The sequence below is a fragment of the Micromys minutus genome (genome assembly GCF_963924665.1).
Source record: "Micromys minutus genome assembly, chromosome: 1".
Lineage (NCBI taxonomy): Eukaryota > Metazoa > Chordata > Mammalia > Rodentia > Muridae > Micromys > Micromys minutus.
In genome coordinates this window covers 98,270,937-98,290,968 of record NC_137969.1, presented here as the reverse complement: position 1 = coordinate 98,290,968, position 20,032 = coordinate 98,270,937, and the positions used below count along the sequence as shown (strand labels likewise).

Here is a 20,032-nt window from a genome sequence, read left to right as displayed (position 1 = left end):
TCTGTGCCCACTTGTGCCCACCAACTGAGGAGACAGTTGGAGGGGAGTCAGGCAGCCCTCGGCCCTTAGAACCTGGAATGGAAAGAGCTCCAGGACCCTGCACTGGCATTTTGGGAGTTGTTTCCCTTCTTGATAAGAGCCTTCTAGGAGCCCTTAGGCTGTGACCCAGTTGGCATGCTAATCCTGTTTTATTGATGATAAAGAAGCTGAGGCAGGGGAATTCCTGAATTTATGCAGAAGGGTGGAACTGTGGGCCTTCAGGGAAGTCACTTCCCTTCTTGAGTCCTGGCCTGAAGAAGCATTTGGGGCTTGGAGTGGAGTAGCTGATGACTCTCACATTCTCACTGAGTGGCATTAGCGAATTTGTTTGACCTCCCGAGTGAAAAGCCTGGTGTAGCTTGGCAGAGCTGAGCATCCAACACCCACCGAAAGCTGGGAGCCAAGGTGATTCTGAAGCAAGTTTTCTTTTCAGTCTGCAACTCCGAAGAGACTCAACATCTCAGCAGCTCCTCTGGCACCCTCTTCTGTCTGTCTGTCTCTTTCTCTCTGTCTCTCTGTCTCTGTCTCTGTCTCTTCTCCTCCCTCTGTGTGTCCCCTGGCCCCCTCCTCCCTCCTCTTTCCCCCTCCCCTCCTCCCTCCTTTTTCCCCCTCCCCTCCTCCCTCCTTTTTCCCCCTCCCCTCCCTCCCTCCCTCCCCTCCCTCCCTCCCTCCCTCCCTCCTCTTTCCCCCTCCCCTCCTCTTTCCCCCTCCCCTCCTCCCTCCTTTTTCCCCCTCCCCTCCCTCCCTCCCTCCCCTCCCTCCCTCCCTCCCTCCCTCCTCTTTCCCCCTCCCCTCCTGTCCCTCCCTCCCCTCCCTCCCCTCCCCCCTCCCTCCCTCCCTCCCTCCCTCCCTCCCTCCCTCCCTCCCTCCCTCCCTCCCTCTCTCTCTCTCTCTCTCTCTCTCTCTCTCTCTCTCGCCTTGCCCGCTCCCGGATCTCTGGCACCCCAGACCCCAGACTTCTCTCTGGACCATTTTAATGGAGAGCTCAGCTCCTTACCAGCTCATGCCAGAAAACCTCTCTATTCCGGCCTCCACCTGGAAGCTCCTAGTGCAACAGCGCCCTCTCCTGGCACATCTTGTCAAGACACAACTGGTGTCCCAGTGGCCTACAATTTTATTCTTCAGCCTTTGAAAGACTGACACTACTAGTTGCAGTGGCCTCAACCCTGGCAGCCTGGTCCTCAAATGGCCAATCCACTGTTGCTTCACAGCCACATGCCGCTGTGCAGTTTCGAAGTCTCACAGGGCGGATGACAGGCCGAAGACCATCTGATCATTCTCTGGACAGACCCCAGAGAAGTGCCTATGAGGAGGGAGCCCTGTGGCCAATGACAAGCTCACAGAGAAACCCTGAAATCAGTGTGGCTTTTTTTCTCCCTCCAGTGACCTCCCATAACCTGGCAAAGGAACAACAAAGACCTGAAGGGTGTGTGGGGCCTGTTAGAACCATCAGTCACCTGTCTTTTTGGTGGTGAGGAGAGGGACCTAGTGATCAGTGTGAAAGTCTGAAGGCAGGAAAGCAGATGACACTTTGGAGGACCTGAAAGAAGCCAGGATTTTGTGGGGCTCCAGGAAAGGCCCCTGGAGAGGTGTGAGGTGGCTGCCTCCTCAGCATGACTAGGAGGACCCCCTCTTCTCCTGACATCAGATGGCTGGACCCCTTAGTCATCACCTCATGGCCTTCCTGTTTAAGGCACCTCTGAGTGCTGACTGAACTTCAGACCTCTGCAGGCCCAGGGGACAAAGGTAGACAAACAGATGACAAGGTGGAGTGGATGGGCAGCCGCACAGACAAAGGCAGAATGTCTTGGTGTGCTCTTCAGTGAAGGTCTGGCAGAGGAAGGAGGCAGCCAATCAGGCTTGCACCCCGGGGTTAGCCAGAGAGCAGGGATGGGGGTGGGGGGGAAGCATCTCTACAAGGAACCAGTACATAAAGTCCCACACAGGGAAGGAATGTGGGGTGTGAAGGCCACATTGCCTGGCAGAACTCCAGCTGGACAAAGCTAGGTGGTAGGAGGAAGGAACAGAAAGGCCACCGGACTCTGTCCCACAGACCTGCACATGCCTTAATAGGAAACTGGACAGTCAAGGCCACCGGGTCCCTGGAGGGCACTGCACAGAGGTGGCCAGAGCAGAGGCCACATTTCAGAAACCTGCTTTACTAGCCATTGGTGACAGGGCCCAGGACCAGGTCAGAGGAAACAAAGAGCCTTATGTCAACTATGCACAGCCTGAGGCTGGACTGTCTGAGGACATGAATGTTGGTGCCATTAAGAAGGGAGAACACCAGAAATTCCTGGCTGGCGGGATGAGGCCCTGGGGCAGTTGGGGGGGGTAGTGAGGCTCATACCCAGGTGGGCATGGCAACCTATCTGGGGTGCAGTTTCCTATGTTGAGAGGTATGGGAGCGCTGGGTGGGGTGGGGGAGGAGTTTGGGGTGGCAGAGGGAGGAGTTAGAGTTCTCAAGGTTGTGCTTGAGGCATCAGACTGGGGTGGCTGGTGAGGAGCAGAGGTTCTGTGCTCAGAAGTGAAGTCTGGGACAATTGACATAGGGCATTGGGAGTGGAGAGACAGGGGTGTAAATTTGGGACTGTTTCTTGAGATCTCCCAGGACCCCCATATCTACATAGGGATAGGAGACAGAGGAGGGGTGCATAAAGACACAGGCCCTCAGCCCAGCAGGCCAACAGCTGGTTCGGGTGTCCATGACGCACACAGGGAGGGACGAAGTCCTTGGGTAAGAGATGAGTTGGAAAGTCAGAGCCATCGACTGAGTAGATTCCGGGCACCATCAGGCGATGCCAGGCTGCAGAGAGAGCTTTTCTTGACTTCTGGAAAGACCACCCCTCCTGCCGCTTCCCAGTAGCTACCATGTTGCATCTCAGGCAAACTGTCTCTTCTTTAGTTGCTTTTGTTGCCCTTGGAGGAGACAGTGAGAAACCAGGAATGGGTCCCATTATCCAAAGATTCCAGTGCCCTGCCTCCACATGCCCCTACCACACAGACAACACACCTGGGGTTCCCTGTGTGGCAAAACTGAGGGAGAAACGGAACGGAACGGAATTTCGCTCTGTCTCTGGCAACCCAGGGTGTCCCTCCACATCTTTCTGTCTCTGAATCTCTGAGAAGTTAGCTCTGAACCCTGGTTTCCCTGTGCTTGTGTGCCAACCTAGAGGATGCCAGCTTAGATTCAGACAGTGGCAGCAGCACTGCTGCCCCCTAGAGGTAAATCCAGGAAGGACAACAGTTTTGGTCCCTCTCCTGGATTCAGGGTTTTCTGCCCACGCCCCAGGGCTCAGCATCCTGAGGGTCTTCTCCATACTGACACATGATGTAAGGCTCTCTCAGTCCTCGTGGTGTGCTTCAAGGACAGGTTCACACATGCAATCAGGACTGTGAGGGCTTCAGCTCTTCTCATTGGCAGTCAAAACAGTAGTACCCTGGGCCAGGGAGGCCAACTTATCTGCCAACAATGTTGCCTGCCAACTCGAGACCACCCTAACGGTGCTGACACAGGACTGAGGAGTTGGCCATCTGCCTAAAAGTACTAGGTGGTCCTACAAGGGTGGCTTTGGGAACTGGCTGGTTTCACATTGAGTGTACTCTAACAGCCAACTCAGCAAAGGGACCAGGCCCAGATCACGGGCGGGTCACTATGTGCATATGAAGGGAGCTCAGCCATGGGCTGTGGCTTTTCACCCTTCCATAGGACACTGCAAGATCCCCTTGCCAACCTGTGTTTTATGCTTTTTCCGGCACTCAGACGGTGGCTTTAGCTCTGGAATCTACAAGTGGACTCTGGACACATCCCATGGGGGTAGGGGGCAGGGCTACAGGAGGACCCTAAGCCTCACTCCTCAGCAGACCCTAGAGCAAGGGTCAGTGGTCAGTGTCTTGCCTTAGGAGGAGAAAGAAGCCTGACCAGTTGCTCCTACACATTGGCCCAAACGTGCCATCCTGGGACAAGAGCAGATCAAGCAGAGACACTTCCTGCAGGCATTGTCCCTCACTTGGGTTACCCTTGAGGGCCACTGCATCCCTGCTGGAAGCTAGCAGGACACCAGTCACCCACAGAGGCAGGGGAAGGCTGGCCATTCTGAATGGAACAAAGGTGCCTCATGTGGGTAACCTGGATGTCCCTGGACTGCAGCTCGGGGCTTGGCTGGGTGTGTGGTCTGCTTACAGAGGGCATCTGAGGTAGAGAGGGCCATCTTTTGGCTGAAGCAATGTAGGCTAAGCCAGAATCTGGTGGGGATCTCTTGCCACTGAACCACCAGCTATGCCTGAGAGACTTTGGACCTGAGCACAGGTCTCTGAGAGGATGAGGCTAGAGGAAGGCCTGCAGTTGACAGGGATCACATTGTCACGCCAGCACAGGGCAAAACTAACACCAAGTGCGATCTCAGGAAGGGGGTGGAGCAACAGTGGCTTTATATATTCATTAATATATATATTCATTCTAGAGCACATAAATACATGGAGGAGGGGTGTACCTTGGGGGTGAGTGGGTGAGGAGTATGTTTCTACCAAGCTGAGAAAACAGAACTTGGGGCCTTCAGGTTTCCCCAAAGTAGAGAGAGATGCCTGCCTCAGCATCCTGCCTGAGAAGAGCGTGGCTATCTGTGGCTTCCATTCTAGCAGCTGCTTAGCAGGGGAAATGCTTGCTCTGTCACCTTAGTTCCTGTCAGGCCCCGGAGTGAGTCTCCATCCTTGTCCTTGCTGTTCTGTTCCGGGGCTGTGGTGCGCAGGTCTCTGAGAAAAGCTTCACTTATTCAGGTTCCGCTGAGTTCCTGACTGACCCAACACTGTGTTCACAGAGGTCTGGAATGCTGCAGACTGCCAGCCAGTTATCTTCCGTTCCTCGAATAGTCCTTCATTGTCCATCTCCGTATCGGACCGCCATCCCTTTGACTAACAGGTGAGACCACTGGCTTCTGCCAGCACAAAGGCTGAGGCGTCAGAGCATCCGTAGCCCGTAGTGGTCTTTTCTTGCTTTACTGTTGCCTGGCTGCTGGAAGCATTTGCTCCCTTTGTAGAAAGAAGGTTCCCAACTCAGGGGCTGCCATTCAGGCTAGACCTATGCCCAAGAAGGGGGCTGTGGGCCCATATCAGAGGGGCTGCAGGAGTTTCCTTCTCGGTAGAGTTTGTCCCTGGCCTTTTCCCTGTGGAAGCCAGGGTTAGGGGAAACATTTGGAATCTGTTCATATGGAGATCTGGCCACGTTCATCCCCTGCTTTGGCCACTTTTCTGAAGGATTGCCCTCTCTGTGTGAGGCATACATATTTTATACTTTAAATATACTGGCTTTCCTGACTTGTGGAGTGGGGTTTACAGACTTGCTGAAAAGGGTAAGCCCCAGCCCAGGGAAGAGGCTTCAGTCAAGTGCAAGATAACCTTGGACTCATTCAGAGCTGGTATTGATTTGGAGCTGGCTTGATTTCTGGGTGAAGTGCCTCCCAGTAACATTTAGTTTCTCACTAGTAGATGGGACTGTCAACCCAGGGCATGCAGACCGTGCATGGCCTGTGGGAGGAGAGAAAGTCTTGAGTCTAAGAGTGGCCTGGGAAATTGTGTGTACTCCATCTTACAGGGAGACTGCCTGTGACTTTCAGTCAGCCCATCAAAGCATTGAGAATTGTAGATATTGTTCAATTACAGCTTTTGTGAATGTGTGTGTGAGTGCATGCATGTGTATGTATATATGCCAGTGAGTGTGTATATGCATTCATGCATGTATATGTGTGCTTGGATGTGTATATGTGTGCATATACATGTGCTAGTATGTACATGTGTATGTATATGCACGTGCACATGTACGTGTGTTTGCATGCATATGTATATGTGTATGCTCACATGTATGTGTGCATGCACACATGTGAGTGTATACATGTGTATTATATACATGTATGTGCATGTGAGTGTATATATACACACATTTGTGTGTATTTGCATGTGTACATTGTGTGAGCTTGTGTGTGTGTGCATGTGTGTGAGTGTGTGTGCATGTGTGTCTGTGTGTGTGTGTGCATGTGTGTGAGTGTGTGAGTGTGTGTGTGTGTGTGTGTGTGTGTGTGAAGAGAACCTTAAGTCTCCTACTCTGTTTCCCACTAGGTTCTCTGTCAAGTGAGCCCTCAATAATCCTCCTGTCTCTGCACACCCCACCCCCAACTCTGAAGTCCCAGTCCACCCAACCATGTCCTCCATTTATATGAGTTCTGGGAACCCAAACTTAGCTCCTCGGGCTTGCACAGCAGGTGATCTTTCCCGCTAACACATCTCCCCAAACCTTCAATTAGCTATTGCAGGGCTGTTTGCCTTTAACGTGGTTGAGTCTTCCCTGGAGAGTTCTATGGCAGGCAACTTTTGATATTTATAAAACTTCCCTCTTTCCCTCTTCTGATGAACTTTGCAAACAAGTCCAAAGCTCCTCCACCTGGAAGGCTCCAAAGCTGTACTGTTGGGGCAGAGGGTGGTGGCCAGAAAAACCAAGGGAATTCCCCTTGGGGACTGGGGCCCCGCCTCCTGGATCACACCTTGTTGAAGCGCTGTGCCTTTAAGATCCTCTGGGGGCGGGTTGTCAGCTACCCGCCTTCATTCGCTGACAGTCAGAGCGCGGGTGGCTGGAACTCTGGAGTTTAGAGAAGGACCTGCAGAGTGACCGTGTCGCTCCTCTGCTGTGCACTTGGCCCCTCGGGGGCTATGCCTGACACACACTGAGCGGGTGTAGCGCTGGCTGCGGGAGGGCAAGGCGCACTCCTGGGTCCACCATGGGTAGCTTCCAACTGGAAGACTTTGCGGCAGGCTGGATCGGAGGTGAGTGTGCTTGCGAAAGACCCCCGTACCACAGGGCAAACTGCCTGGTGGTGCAGTGCCCGCTGTTGGCACCGGATGTGCCAGTCAGTGCGATTTGCATTGCGGGTTTTCATCACGCATCCCGGAGTGAGCGGTACCTGAAGGACCCGGCGTCCCTAGTCCAGTCCGCTTGGCTGGTCCCTAGATCCCCCCTAGTCTGTGAAGCTAAGCTCTTAAGATTCACATCGATTTCCTCGAGCTTCCGATTTGTCTCAACTTAGGCCCCAACGAACTTGGGTCCCATAATGATTAAACCGCTAGTCAGAACGGACAACCAATGGAGCCGCCCCAATGCGCGCACACCCTTCAGTGACCCGGGGCACACCTGGGCTTGGCGACACATCTCCAAGTAACTTGTGCTTGGGTTGGCGCTTTGCTTGGCTGCTCGGGTCTCAGGATGGCCAAGAACTTGGACTTCAAGATCAGGTTGTCTTAAGGGCGTTGCTCCCTAAGGGAGCAGAGCCCGGAGGGCAGGGAGTGGAGCTCTGTAATAGTCTCTCTAGACAGCAGAGAGGAACCCCTCTTGTCTGGCTGCTGTCAGCCATCAGCCCTGGACCTTTTGATTCCCCGCCCCACCACCACAGGTGTCACCACATTCACCATCGAGCCAGGAGTAGTTCACAAAATAACAGTTTCTGAATAAAGTGCAGCCAGAGCTGGCTGTGTCCTGTGGTCTCTGTCACATCAGAGGCTGCGACTGAGTCTCCGCCTCGGGGCTCACTGCAAGGCTGGTCCCATAGCCAGTCACCTGCAACCCATGGACAGGATGTTTAGCAGGTTCCAGGAAGGCTGAAGTGCCTGTGCTGTGTCTTCAAAGGTTTGTGTTCTCCATTAAAAATATCTCCAGCTCAAGCGTACGATTTTTAGTAACTCTACCCAAGAGGTGAAGCGCCCCTAGAAGTTGCAGAGTGTTTATGCATGCCTTGTCATCCCTGTGATTCACAGTTGTGTTCCCACCTCTCAGAACAGCCACTGTCCTGTGTTTGCTTTCTTAGCTATTGTGTATTGAATCCTGTAGCGGGTGCCCTTCTCTCTGCTTATCCATACCTCTCTCATCACATAGCAGCCCCAGTGAAGTAGGTGCCTTTACAGCCTCATTTAGGAAATGGAAACACAGAACAATTTGGTGACTTTCCAAGGTGGGCTTCTACAGGCACTTGGATTCCAATCCAGGCAACAGGGCACCAAGGGTCTGCCTAGTGCCTTGAAAGTCCTTGAACCCCCAAACTTGCCTAGTGTGGTCATCTTCCTTAATGACACTGTACAACAAACAAAATTCCACTACAATGTCCTCCATATTTGTTTGAAGATCCGCAGACTTTCCAAGCCTTGGAAACTACTGCCCCAGCACCCTATCCTTTACTTCGTCCTGATGTCAGGTAGGGGGTGAGTGTGAACAGGGAGATGCCCGTCTGCAGCTGGTTCTGAGCTACTGCTTGGACCTGAGGATGCCTGCCCTGCTCTGGTACCGTCGGGAGCCGAGCTCCTCCTTCTGCTCCCCTCTGTGCTGCTCAGTTCACAGAGTGTGGAGGGTGAAGAAGACTGGAGGTTCTAGACCAAACAAGTGTCCCTGTTGCCTGGCTTGTTAAGCCCACTTCTGACGGTACAGTTGTTGTCATCGGTGTGCTGGAGGAATTGGTCCTGAAGGAAGAGCCCTGTGTGACTGTCGTTGCTGGGTACCACAGAGGCTTCTTATCCATATCTCAAGACTGGTTTACACCAGTATGTGTGTAGCCAGGTGTTCTATCTCTTTCTGTCTCTGTCTGTTTGTCTGTCTGCTGTACGTCTCCATCTGTCTCCTCCTTACACTTCTGCTTTGAAGCTCCCCATTTCACTGTTTGCTAAACAAGTGCTTTAGAGTTTACTGTTTAACATAACCAAAGAAGAGCCCATGTCCATTCAGTGGTCACTCCTATCTTCCCTCCCTATAGCCTGGAACCTATTAATCTGTTTTCTGTCTTGTAGCTTTGCCTATTCTACATAATTCATTTAAATAAATGTGTCTGGCCTCTCTTGCTTAGCATACTATGGTTTTTAAGGTTTGCCCACCTTGTGGTGGGAGGGTTCAGTACCACACTTCTACCTCTTTTGTGACCCCAGACAGAGCATGGGTGACAGACCAAAGCTTAACAAAGTCAGTGAGTTTACTGGAGTTACTTCAGTGGTATAGGCAAGGGGTTAGTTCCAGGAGACTGGGTCACTCACAGGCAGCTGCTGCGCTGAACACACACCTGAACATGGCTGATGGCTCCTGAAAGCTGCTGCATATGTGTTCTCAGTACAGCTGGGCAGTCGCCTCTCTCCAGCAGCCCTTACTATTTAGGTAATGTTGAGAAGAGAATCCTGTAAATCTTATAAGTTTCAGGAAGTTCTGAGACTTGTGAGTTTTATTTCCTGAGAGGTAAGGATTCTCCAAGATATAATGTTTCCAATAGGAGGAAATGGCTATCTAGTACTACTTGCAGCTAAATAACAATCCATTTTTATGTACCATGTTTATTCATTGTATATCAGTTAATGTCTGTTCCCAACCTTTGTCACATGTGATGATTGGTGTGTTGACTGTGAGTATGCTTGTTTTGTTTGAGTTCTTGCTTTCAGCTCTTAGGTATATATCTGGGATTGAAAAATGCTGAGTCATGTAGTGATTCTGTGTTTAACTTTTCTTTGAGGAATAACCAGTTTTCTAAAGGTAAGGCTCTGTTTCCCTCAACAATATATAAGAGCTCTAATGTCTCGGGGCTAGGGAAATAGCTCAGAAATTAAGAGTCAGCACTACTCTTCTAGTTCAGTTCTAAGGATCCATATTCTCACAACCATCTATAGGTGCAGTTGCTGGGAAGCACACTTCCTTTTCTAGCCTCTATGAGCACATACGTACAATGTGTTTGTGTGTGTGTGTGTGTGTGGTTTTTTTTTTTTTTTTTTTTTTAGAAATTGCAGCTATCCTAGTGGATATGAAGGGAAATTTCATTACTGTTTTGATTTACATTTCCCAAGTACCCAATGATGTTGAGTATATGTTCATGTACTGTTTGGCCACTGGCATGTCTTTCAGAGGGATGTGTATTTTGACCATTTAAACACTGTTTTATCTGTAAGAGTTCTTGGGGTACTCTGGATTTGAGACCTTTAACAGACATGTGATTTGTAAATGATATCTATAATTTTTAAGCTGTTTGTTTTCACTTTGATGAGACTATCTATTGTGATATCTACCTCACCTAATTTGTTCTTTTGTTGATTGTGTGCGTGTGCGTGTGTTTACTGTAACTACAAACGTTACAAAACCAGGCTTGAAAAGAGTTTCCCACATATTTGAGTCTTTATAGTCTTAAGCCTTTTGTGTACATTGGATTATTTTTTCTAGTTTGTTTGGGGGCAGGGGACTAACTCTGTTCTTCTGTATGTGGCTATCCAGTTGTCTTAAAGCCTTAAACCCTATTTTGGAGTACTTTTAAAAATAAGGCCCAGGTTTGACTCTCCCCTCTCTGCCTTCCTCAGTAACTGGACCAGGCCTTGTGCACTGGAAGACTACTCTAGTGACTGGTGCCTGCCATGCCTCAGCTCTCTGACTTCTTCTAGGAGCTGGCAGGGACAAACCAGGAGTCCAGAGTTTGGGTGATCAGGTGTTCTTCTTTGACCTACAGGTGTAGCCAGTGTCATTGTTGGCTACCCTCTGGACACAGTCAAGGTACAGTAACTGAGTTTTCATGACCTCTTGGGGAGGTACCTCAAATGGCTCTTTCCTGGGACTCTGGTTAGACTCTCTGGGGTCCAGGGATGATGTGGTGTTAGGAGACTTTGTTTCCATTGCTGTCTCCTGTCTGCCTGCAGAATCTTGTAAGTTGGTAAGAAAGGAGTTAGGACTCTTCTGATCCTCCTCCTTCTCAAGTACCTGGGGAGCTGAACAATCAGGAAAGATTTGGAATGTGAGATAGAGTCTGAGCTTAAAATGTGAGAGGGGGTCTCCAGTCATTGGAGAAGACACACCAGGCATAGGAGACAGCATAGGGCTGAGGCAGGGACCCTGGGTAGGAACTGTGCTTGGGAAAGGCCAGCAAGACCAGTGTTGCTGATTCATCTGGTTTGTGTTACAGCTCTGGACCCAAATCCCCAAACCTTAGTCCTTAGGGCACTTGGATGTCAGGTTAGCAATTTCAACCTAGGTTGGAATAACCCAAAAAGGCACATAGGGGAAGGAAACTCTGGAGCCAGTAGAGCCATCCTGACATTCATAGGTACCCCTGAAGGAGTAGGAGGGCGTGTACCAGGTCATATCATGAAAAACAGACAGGGATAGGAAAAGGGATAAGATACATTTTTTAAAAAAGCACATTCTGAGTCCCCACCACCAGCCACCCATCTGTGGCGACCAGGACCCAGCCAAGCCAAGAAACATGGCCACCAGTACTGCTCTTGTCTCTACTAAAAATGCCTGGACTGTATACAGAAGCAACTCTGAGGTCTGGCTCAAGTGTCTACAATTTCCTTTTCGCCTGTCTACCTCTGCATATGACAATGGGCCCCTCCTAGGTTAGGGCCTGGTTTACTCTTCACATGCTGTCTACCGCTCCTCCAAGGTGGGGCTTAGCTGTTATTCTTGGCTAACCTCGCCATATTTCTTCCTGGTCGACCTGCACCAAAGGCTCCCCTGGCAGACTCTCAGCACAGATCGGGTCAATTGCTAAGCACAATTCAAACCAAAAACTGTGAGCTGTGAAATGGCACAGGCCATGGGTGTAGACCCTGACTGGGGGCAGTTCCTACTTGCAAAGCCTGTTAAGCAAGGATTAATTTACTCTGCCTTGCAGCATAACATTGGGCGAGCTGTTCTTGATGCCCAGTAGGTATTACAACTGGGAGCTGTCAATTTAATATCATCAATGTAAATCAATCATCTCCCCAGTTACCGTATCACTTTAACCAAATTCAGGGAGCGTGTTTAAAACCTCCCCTCCCCCAATGTGAGCAGTATATGTACACTTCTCTTTGAGGGTAATATGGAGGCATCTTAAAAGTCCTCTTCTCAGTCAGCTTCCTCAGTGGAACTGTCCATGGATTGTTCAAGTTTGTACCTCTGTGTTAGAACTTGGCCACATGCCGTTGTTTTTCTAGTTGGCCAGATAAAAGGGAATTCTTAACAAATTATCATTGAATAGGGTGTGAAGAAATGACCTTTGAAAGGATGATTGGCTGTCTTAAGATAACAGAAATTGAGGCTGGAGAGATGGCTGAGTGGTTAAGAGCACTGATTGCTCTTCTAAAGGTCCTGGGTTCAAACCCCTAGCAGCTACATTAGGCGGTCCACAACCATCTGTAGCTCTATTTCCAGGGGGATATGACTCCCTCTTCTGACCCAGTAACTGCTCACACATGGTCATGGTACACAGATATGCCTGCAGGCAAAGCACCTGTACACATAGCTTAAAGTAAATATATCTTAAAAACAAACAAACAAACAAGACACTCTTAAAGTCATGAAGCAGAAAGCAAAGTTAAGGCATTGGACCCTTCTGGAAGCCATGACTCTGCCCCATGCCTTCCTCTTGGCTTGTTCTGTTGCTGAGTTCTGACCATGGCTTTGCCACACTCTAGCTCCAACTCCACCTCTGCCTTCATGTGGCCTGTGTCTCTTGCCAAAGATCTGTCTCCTTTCTAAGGACATGGGACACTGGAGCCACGCCATTAGGGAAGTGAGTGTCTTGGCTTCCTGTCTAGTCAAGCCTGCCCCCCAATTCCCAACACACACACATCTAAAAAGGCCAGCACCACCTTCTTCTCACTCTGCTCTGCATCTTGGGAAAACCCTTCTTTCTGTGAGATGATCCAGGCGTGTCCAGCCTGAATTCCTTTTGCCGAAACCCCAGTATGGTATTGGTCTGCCCTGGACCTAAGCTCAGGCTCTTGTTTGTCCTGGAACATCTTCCTTCCTTCTGGCTAACATCTTCTCTAGATTCCCTGCCAACTGAAAAGGTTTGGGCAGGTCTAAATAGGAGTCTAGTCAAGGCCTGTGAGATCGCTCAGTTAGCAGAGGGCTTGCCTAGCAAGGATGAGGACCTGGGTTTGATCGCCAGAACCCATGATAAAATGCCAGGCATGGTGGCACATACTTGGAATCCCATCTCCTGAGTTGAGGAGACAAAAGGATCCACTCACTAGCCAGTCTTACCTGATGGGTGAGTTCTGGGACAGTGAGAGACCCTATTTCAAAGGAAACTGGATATGAGCTGCCTTCCTTTCCTAAGTTGCCTTTAGACCCTGAAGATGACATCCAAGATTGCCCTCTGGCCTTGACGTGATGCATGCACATGTACCTCCGTGTGTGTGTGTGTGTGTGTGTGTGTGTGTGTGTGTGTGTGTGTGTGTACCCACAAACACAACAATGAAAGAATCTAGTCTTAGCCACAACACTTGCCCTCTGTGGGAGTTTAAATGAGAATGGCCCCAATAGGCCTCATGTTTGAATACTTAGTCCCCAGTCAGTGGAACTGTTTGAGAGGGGTTAAGAAGTATAACCCTGTTGGAGGAGGTATGTCACGGGAGGGGGTGAGCTTTGGGGTTTCAAAATCCCACACCACCTTTCCCAGTTAGACTCCCTGTCTGCCTGTTGCCATAGTCTCTGCAGTGGTGGAGCTGTATGCCCCCGAGTTTAATATGTTCTTTTATAAGTTGCTTTGGTCATATTGATTTTTTTCACAGCAATAGAAAAGTAACTAAGACACACCCATTCCTGGCATTGAACCTTCCTCATTTTCTTGTCTGTAAAATGGGTAGATAGCACCTCCCTGGATTGAGGTAGATATCAGGATTGTCCAAGGAGGTGCTAAGGACCGAGCAGGGAGCAATTCATACCTCCCCTGACAACTTGCAGGGGTAGGAGAGGTAAGCCAGGGGCCTGCCTGAGGGTGTGTGGAACACTTTAATCATCAGGCCCTGGGTTGCTGGCCTCAGGCAAAGGCTCCTTCCTATGCCCTGGGCTACTGGCTGCTCAGTGGAGAGGAACTGGGACGTCTGATACCTAGAGCTGTGTGACAGTATGCTACACTGCTTCAAGTTGTCATGGCAACGATGGGAACTCAAACCAGCAGAGTTCTTCATCAGCAAGGTATAGCAAAGGGCTTTCTGATGCCCCTGTGCAGTCTGCAGTCAGTGCACATAGATCACTAGCTCCTGGGGTAACCAGGGTTCAGGGTTTGGCCGCTGACCTCAGCATCATGCCAAGAGCTGACTGGTAGAACATTGCTTTCGGCTCTGAAGAGACTCTTGATAAGTTAAGCCCACTCGTGGGCTTCAGTGCTTTGATTAATTATTCAGTCTTTGGGGGAAATTGTTCCTCCATGGCCATCCACCACTCTGGCAGATCTGGGGCTAGTGAGGGATACATAGGATACAGACAGAGGCCTACCTCACCTCCCATCATCCTTGCCATTGTCCTGGTTGGGAAAACCCTTCCCCTGAGCTTAACAAAAATACTGCTAGGGCTCAGTCCCCACACTGCACATTCTAGGGTGTCTTTCCCACCCAGCCCTTCTTAACACTTTGTAACACTGGTGCGCTTGTGCGCATGCACACACACACACACACACACACACACACACACACACACACACACCATTAAGCTACCGGATATACTTCATTTTGGAATTATTGTTTCTCGAAGCATTGAGGTTTACTGTCTGTTATATATTCCAATTGTTTTGCCATGATTTTTAAAAAAAGCAATAGCTTATTTACTCTTTGAGCACAAAATACAATGTATTTTGATCTCATTTACTCCCCCGTCTCAGCTCCTCTCCCAGATCTACCCAACCTTACTACCCACCCTTCTCTGTGTTAGGTCTCATTGTCTTTTAAATTTACTTTCTGCATATGAGCATTTTTGGCAGCATGTGTGTCTGTGAACCATGTGTTCACAGTGCCATCAGAAGCCTGAAGAGGGCATCAGATCCCTTGGATCTGGAGTTAATGGGAAGTTGTGAACTTGCCACGTTGTGGGTGCTAGAGACTGAACCCAGGTCCTCTGTAAGAACAGCAAGCGCTCTTAACCCCTAAGCATCTTTCCAGTCCCTCTCTTCCTTTTAACTCTTCTAGCCCAGTGCATGTTGCCTGACTACCCTTGGGGATATTCTTTCTTCCAACCTCACTAAGCTGTATTATCCATGAGGGCCGAGCTTTTGCTGTCTTTATTGCTGAATCTTCTGAGGGTTGGAACAGATGCAGATTCATGACACTTAACAAATGGTGTCTGACAAGGCGGTTAATGCGTCCCCCCAGTTATAAACCCAACACCCGCAGACAGCATGATAGTGTTTCCCTTTCATTATCTATGGCTATGAATGGATACCAATACTAATGGATACCAATCAAATCCTCGGCCATACTAGTGGTCACACTGTGGCCGAGAGGCCAGCGAGTAGGTGGGTCAGAGGAGGCTCTGGACTTACAGTTAGACATGTTGGCATAATGCTTTCCCATATTAGTTCCCATATTAGCACGCTTAACAGTTACCTTTAAAACAGGGTGTGCTAAAAGACACCCCTGCATATCATGGAAGGTTGGAGCTGCAGAAAGATGCCATCGAGGAGACTGCAACGTTGGTGGCCTTTTCTTCTGGGGACCTTCATTCCTTGCTTCACACTGGGTACTGCAGGACACAGGACTGCTGTGGGGCTCTCACTGCTAACAGACAGTGCAGTGATACAAGGACTGAGAAAGCATCTTAGGGAGAACGTCAGGCAATATATCTAAAAGAGAAGCAGAACCCAGAGTCCAGGGCAGACATTCTTCCCATCAACCTTAGGCGCTTCCTCGCTGTTCTGTGCCTGTTGTCTCCTATCCCTGACCACCCAGACTTCCTCAGAGGATGCCACCTGCCTTTCCTGTGTAACTTCTTCAATCACTGCAGAGTTGCAAAGAGTTGCACCAAGGTTGTGCCCAACACCAGGCAAGGGCAAGAGGAGAGATTGATGGGTGGCCCTGCCCCAGTGGGGATAATCTACTTACTGTGTGTAAAGCTCAGACCCTACAGGAGAGCAGGGACCAGAGGAAATTCTAGGGGACCAGCCTAAACAGAGGTTGGAGGCAGGAAGTATAGATGTGGTTGTCACGGAGGCAGGATGCTACTGGAGGAAATGGCTTGGAGGGTACAGGCAGACCAATCCCAAGAATGTCCTTGGCACAGGAGGCATTTGATAGGAGGCCCTGGGAAGCTTTAAACAGAGTGACATGATTTCAATTACTCTGAGAAAAATCAGCCTGGCTGTGGCCTAGAGGGGCTGGAGGAGAGAAACACTAGAGCCAAAGCTGTGTTCTGGTGAGAAAGGGGCGAAGACTAGAAAAATGCCCGCTGGGAAAAGTGAGCAGGTGTCCCCAGAGTCATCTAGAAGGGTAAGTGAGAGACAGCAGCAAAAGGGACAGAGCCCAGGTCTGGTGTTTTGGATTTAAGAGTCCCCCCACCCACACCTGAGTCTAACAACCTTACACAGCTAACTGATCTGGGTCATCCTCTGATTAAAAGCATCCTTCTGTTGCATGGGACCAGGCTGGATGGATATTAGAGTAAGTGTCCCTGAAGATCCTGTGGCACCTGGCTGGTCAAGATTGAGCCTGGCCCCCCTCCCTGGGTGGGTCTCTTGAGGTAGAGTGTCTTTGGGGCCTGTGACCTATCTCTGAGCGGCTCCTTGCCCTTGCTTCTCTCCGCAGACTCGCCTGCAGGCTGGTGTCGGCTATGTGAACACATTCAACTGCATCCGAATGGTGTACAAGAGGGAGAGTGTAAGTCCCCGGGTGGAGGGTGCCGGCCAGGGCCTCCCTTGGATCTCATGGACCAGGCCATATTCCTATACCAACCACTTCCGCAGATGTGAGGCAGCTTGTTCCCACTGCTGCTTACCTGTGTCTTCTCAGCTTGTAACACATGACAAATACTACTTTACCTCAGCTTACCCCTGGTCACTTAGTACTTTGCTGGGAAGAAACTAACTAGGCTTGTATGAACTCTCTGGAGAAGCTCTGAGGAATTTAGAACCACGGAATGGAAAGTTCCTGTACAAATAAGGTGGACTGTCAGTTTCCCAGCTCAGTGATGACTGGGAAGCTGAGCCTCAGCGGCATCCCTCTATCTGGATGCAATGGGAATCCCCACCCCCACCCCCACTCACACCCCCACCCCCACTCACACCCCCACCCCCACTCACACCCCCATTCCCACTCACACCCACACCCCCACTCACACCCCACCCCCACTCACACCCACACTCCCACTCACGCCCCCATTCCCACTCACACCCCCACCCCCACTCACAGCCCCATTCCCACTCACACCCCCATCACTCACACCCCCACCCCCACTCACACCCCCATTCCCACTCACACCCCCATCCCCACTCACACCCCACCCCCACTCACACCCCACTCACACCCCCACCCCCACTCACACTCCCACCACATGACTGAGGTGCCAAATAGGAAATGGAATAATATTTTGTAACACCCACTCCCTTCTTAAAACTTAGCAGGTTACTTTGTAAGACTGCTCTTTGGGGAATCTATAATTTTAAAGGTTAGGTTTAGAATAGAAACAGTCCAGTGCGTTCTTCATAGCAGCTTTGCAGTTTTCCCCGAGTCCTGGAAATGTGCCCAGTTGCCACTGTTGGTGCCACATTGTAACAAATGCTCTAGGCTTGTCCAGCCTCCTGCAGGTGCCAAGCTTATCATGGGTTCATCTTGAATGCCAGTGTGGCTTTAACTCTTGATTGGCCACTCTGAAATAAGGGTGGGTAGTGCCAACCTTGTACTTGGTGTTCTAAGGTAAATGGGTGTGATTCCCCAGTCTCCAGAAAGATGGTCATTGATTCTTTTTTTTTTTTTTTTTTTGGCCCACATTCCCTGCAGTACTTGCCAGCCAGTGTCCCAGTGCCAGGACTCTGGTGGGGACTTCAGGTGATCTTTCTGAGACAACATAGCTCAGTGTTTCAAGTTGTGGAGGAAGAGCCTGAAATAAGGCGTTCTCCTATGTGCATATGTGCATACCTGTTTGTGTGGTGTCCTCTCTGGCCACGAGCACCCGTTTGTGGCATAGCTTTGTGCATTTTCCTTTTGTGAGGTGGCTTCTTAGAACGTCCTCATTGTTGGCACCTGTGCGCTGTTTCAGCTCTCCCGGGGCTGTGGAAATTTCCAGATTCCTGAGAGCATCTGTGGTCTTACTGAGAATGCAGCTACAGATCAGACTCTGACCCCTGTTGGAAGCTTTGCTTCTTGCCTTTATCATCCCTTGCTCTCCACTTTTTCTTCTCTCTCTCTATGTCTCTCTCTCTCTCTATGTCTCTCTCTCTCTCTCTCTCTCTCTCTGTGTGTGTGTGTGTGTGTGTGTATAGGAGGTCCCATTCTGAGATGCCGTCCCTGGTAACTCTTGGAAAGTCCCCTTGTTAGCCCATTACCACAGACTTAATGAGTTGTACAGTGTTGCCTGTCAGTTTGTCCAAACCCTCCATCCCGTCCTCATCTGCCCTATCCCAAGACCATGAACTTAGTGAGGGTTAACACTGTTTTGTTATTGGTTTGACTGACAGAAAGTAACCAGAGGGGGTGGGGTGGGGAGCGCTTTGCTTGAGCAGCTAGTGAGGAGATATGCTGGCATTTGGCATCTCCATTATTCCTTAGGGCTCCGAAGACATTCCAAATCACAGCCTGATCTTTTTCTGATTCCAACACTGCCATTTGGGGCATGCATACATCTGAGGCCAAGACTCCATTGTGCAAGAGGCTCATATTTAGATGAGTTTAGAATGACTGCCCGAGTTTCGTGTGGCCTTCCTCCTCTATGTCATCTAGACCCTTGTTGGGGGCTCGCTCTTCTGTGGCATCCTGGTGGGAGAGGTCCCATACCTGGTATGCAGAGAGAGAGAGAGAGAGAGAGAGAGAGAGAGAGAGAGAGAGAGAGAGAGAGAGAGAGAGAGAGACCTTGAGGAGTGGTTTGGCCTCACATGTCCTCCCATTGCCACAGGTGTTTGGCTTCTTCAAGGGCATGTCCTTCCCCCTGGCCAGCATTGCCATCTATAACTCGGTGGTGTTCGGGGTCTTCAGCAACACTCAACGGTTCCTTAGCCAGTACCGCTGTGGGGAACTCGAGGATGGTCCTGGCCGAAGTCTGTCTGATCTACTCCTGGCTAGCATGGTGACTGGTATGGTCTCTGTTGGGCTGGGCGGGCCCGTGGACCTCATCAAGATCCGACTACAGATGCAGACACAGCCATTTCAGGAAGGTAAGAGGCTAATTGACAAGAATCTGGTGTCTGAGGATCCGTGACCCTTTCCCACTTATTTGGATCTGGGGTATCATTGTTCAAGAGCAAGACCACCCTCCTCCCTGTCCACTACAGGGTCATCTCATTTTCTCTGCTTGAGAGTTGTTTTGTGCTGCTCTTAAAAGTGGCTTTGACAGAGGGAAAAGGAGAGAGGGACACACACTGTGTGTCAGCTTTGATGGGGAAGGAAAGGAGAAGGACACACACTGTGCTATTTTTGGTGGGGGGAAGGAAAGGAGAGGGGCACACACTGTGTGCTATCTTTGATGGGGGAAGGAAAGGAGAGGAGCACACACTGTGTGCTATCTTTGGTGGGGGAAGGAAAGGAGAGGGGTGCATACCGTGTGTCAGCTTTGGTAGAGTTGGGTGCTGGAGGAGGCATATTTCAATAGCTTGAGTTTTGTTCTTGGCTCATTCACAATTTTCCCACTCTCCCAGCGAACTGTTGCTCCTGTCCAGTGCCAGTCTTTATGTCTATGGAATGGAGGGGCTGGATCCCTGCTCTTTCCTGTCATACTATATGTATGGTGAGCTCTTCCCCCTCCCCACCAGCAGCCTTCAGAATGGTCGCTGTGTGATCCCTCTGCACACTAAGGCTGGAGTTTGGCTGTGGTACGTGACAGGAGGCCCACATGCTCATACAGGGACATCCTGCCCAGATCCATAAGCCCCCTGTCATGTTAGTGTCTAGTGCAGGCCCCAAATCCTCTGAGCCTGAGGCTAATGTTCCCCACCGTACACAGGGAGGGTCTGGAGTCCAGCTGCTCTCAGGATGTATGTCTGTCTCCAATATAGAAGGGTAAGAGGGATACAGAACCACAGAGACACCAGGG

The 20,032-nt window shown here is 50.3% G+C and overlaps 1 protein-coding gene across 1 annotated transcript in view; it reads left to right on the top strand.

The window, feature by feature from the left end:
• Positions 1–6,806: 6,806 nt before the first annotated feature.
• SLC25A48 (solute carrier family 25 member 48) overlaps positions 6,807–20,032 on the top strand; it is a gene marked incomplete at both ends in the record, with an annotated part of 35,168 nt that continues 21,942 nt past the window's right edge. Inside the window, 4 exons of the mRNA XM_080936987.1 lie at positions 6,807–6,852; positions 10,542–10,585; positions 16,597–16,668; positions 18,899–19,157. Of these exons, the coding sequence (XP_080793113.1) occupies positions 6,807–6,852; positions 10,542–10,585; positions 16,597–16,668; positions 18,899–19,157 (421 nt within the window). The remainder of the gene's footprint in view (positions 6,853–10,541; positions 10,586–16,596; positions 16,669–18,898; positions 19,158–20,032) is intronic.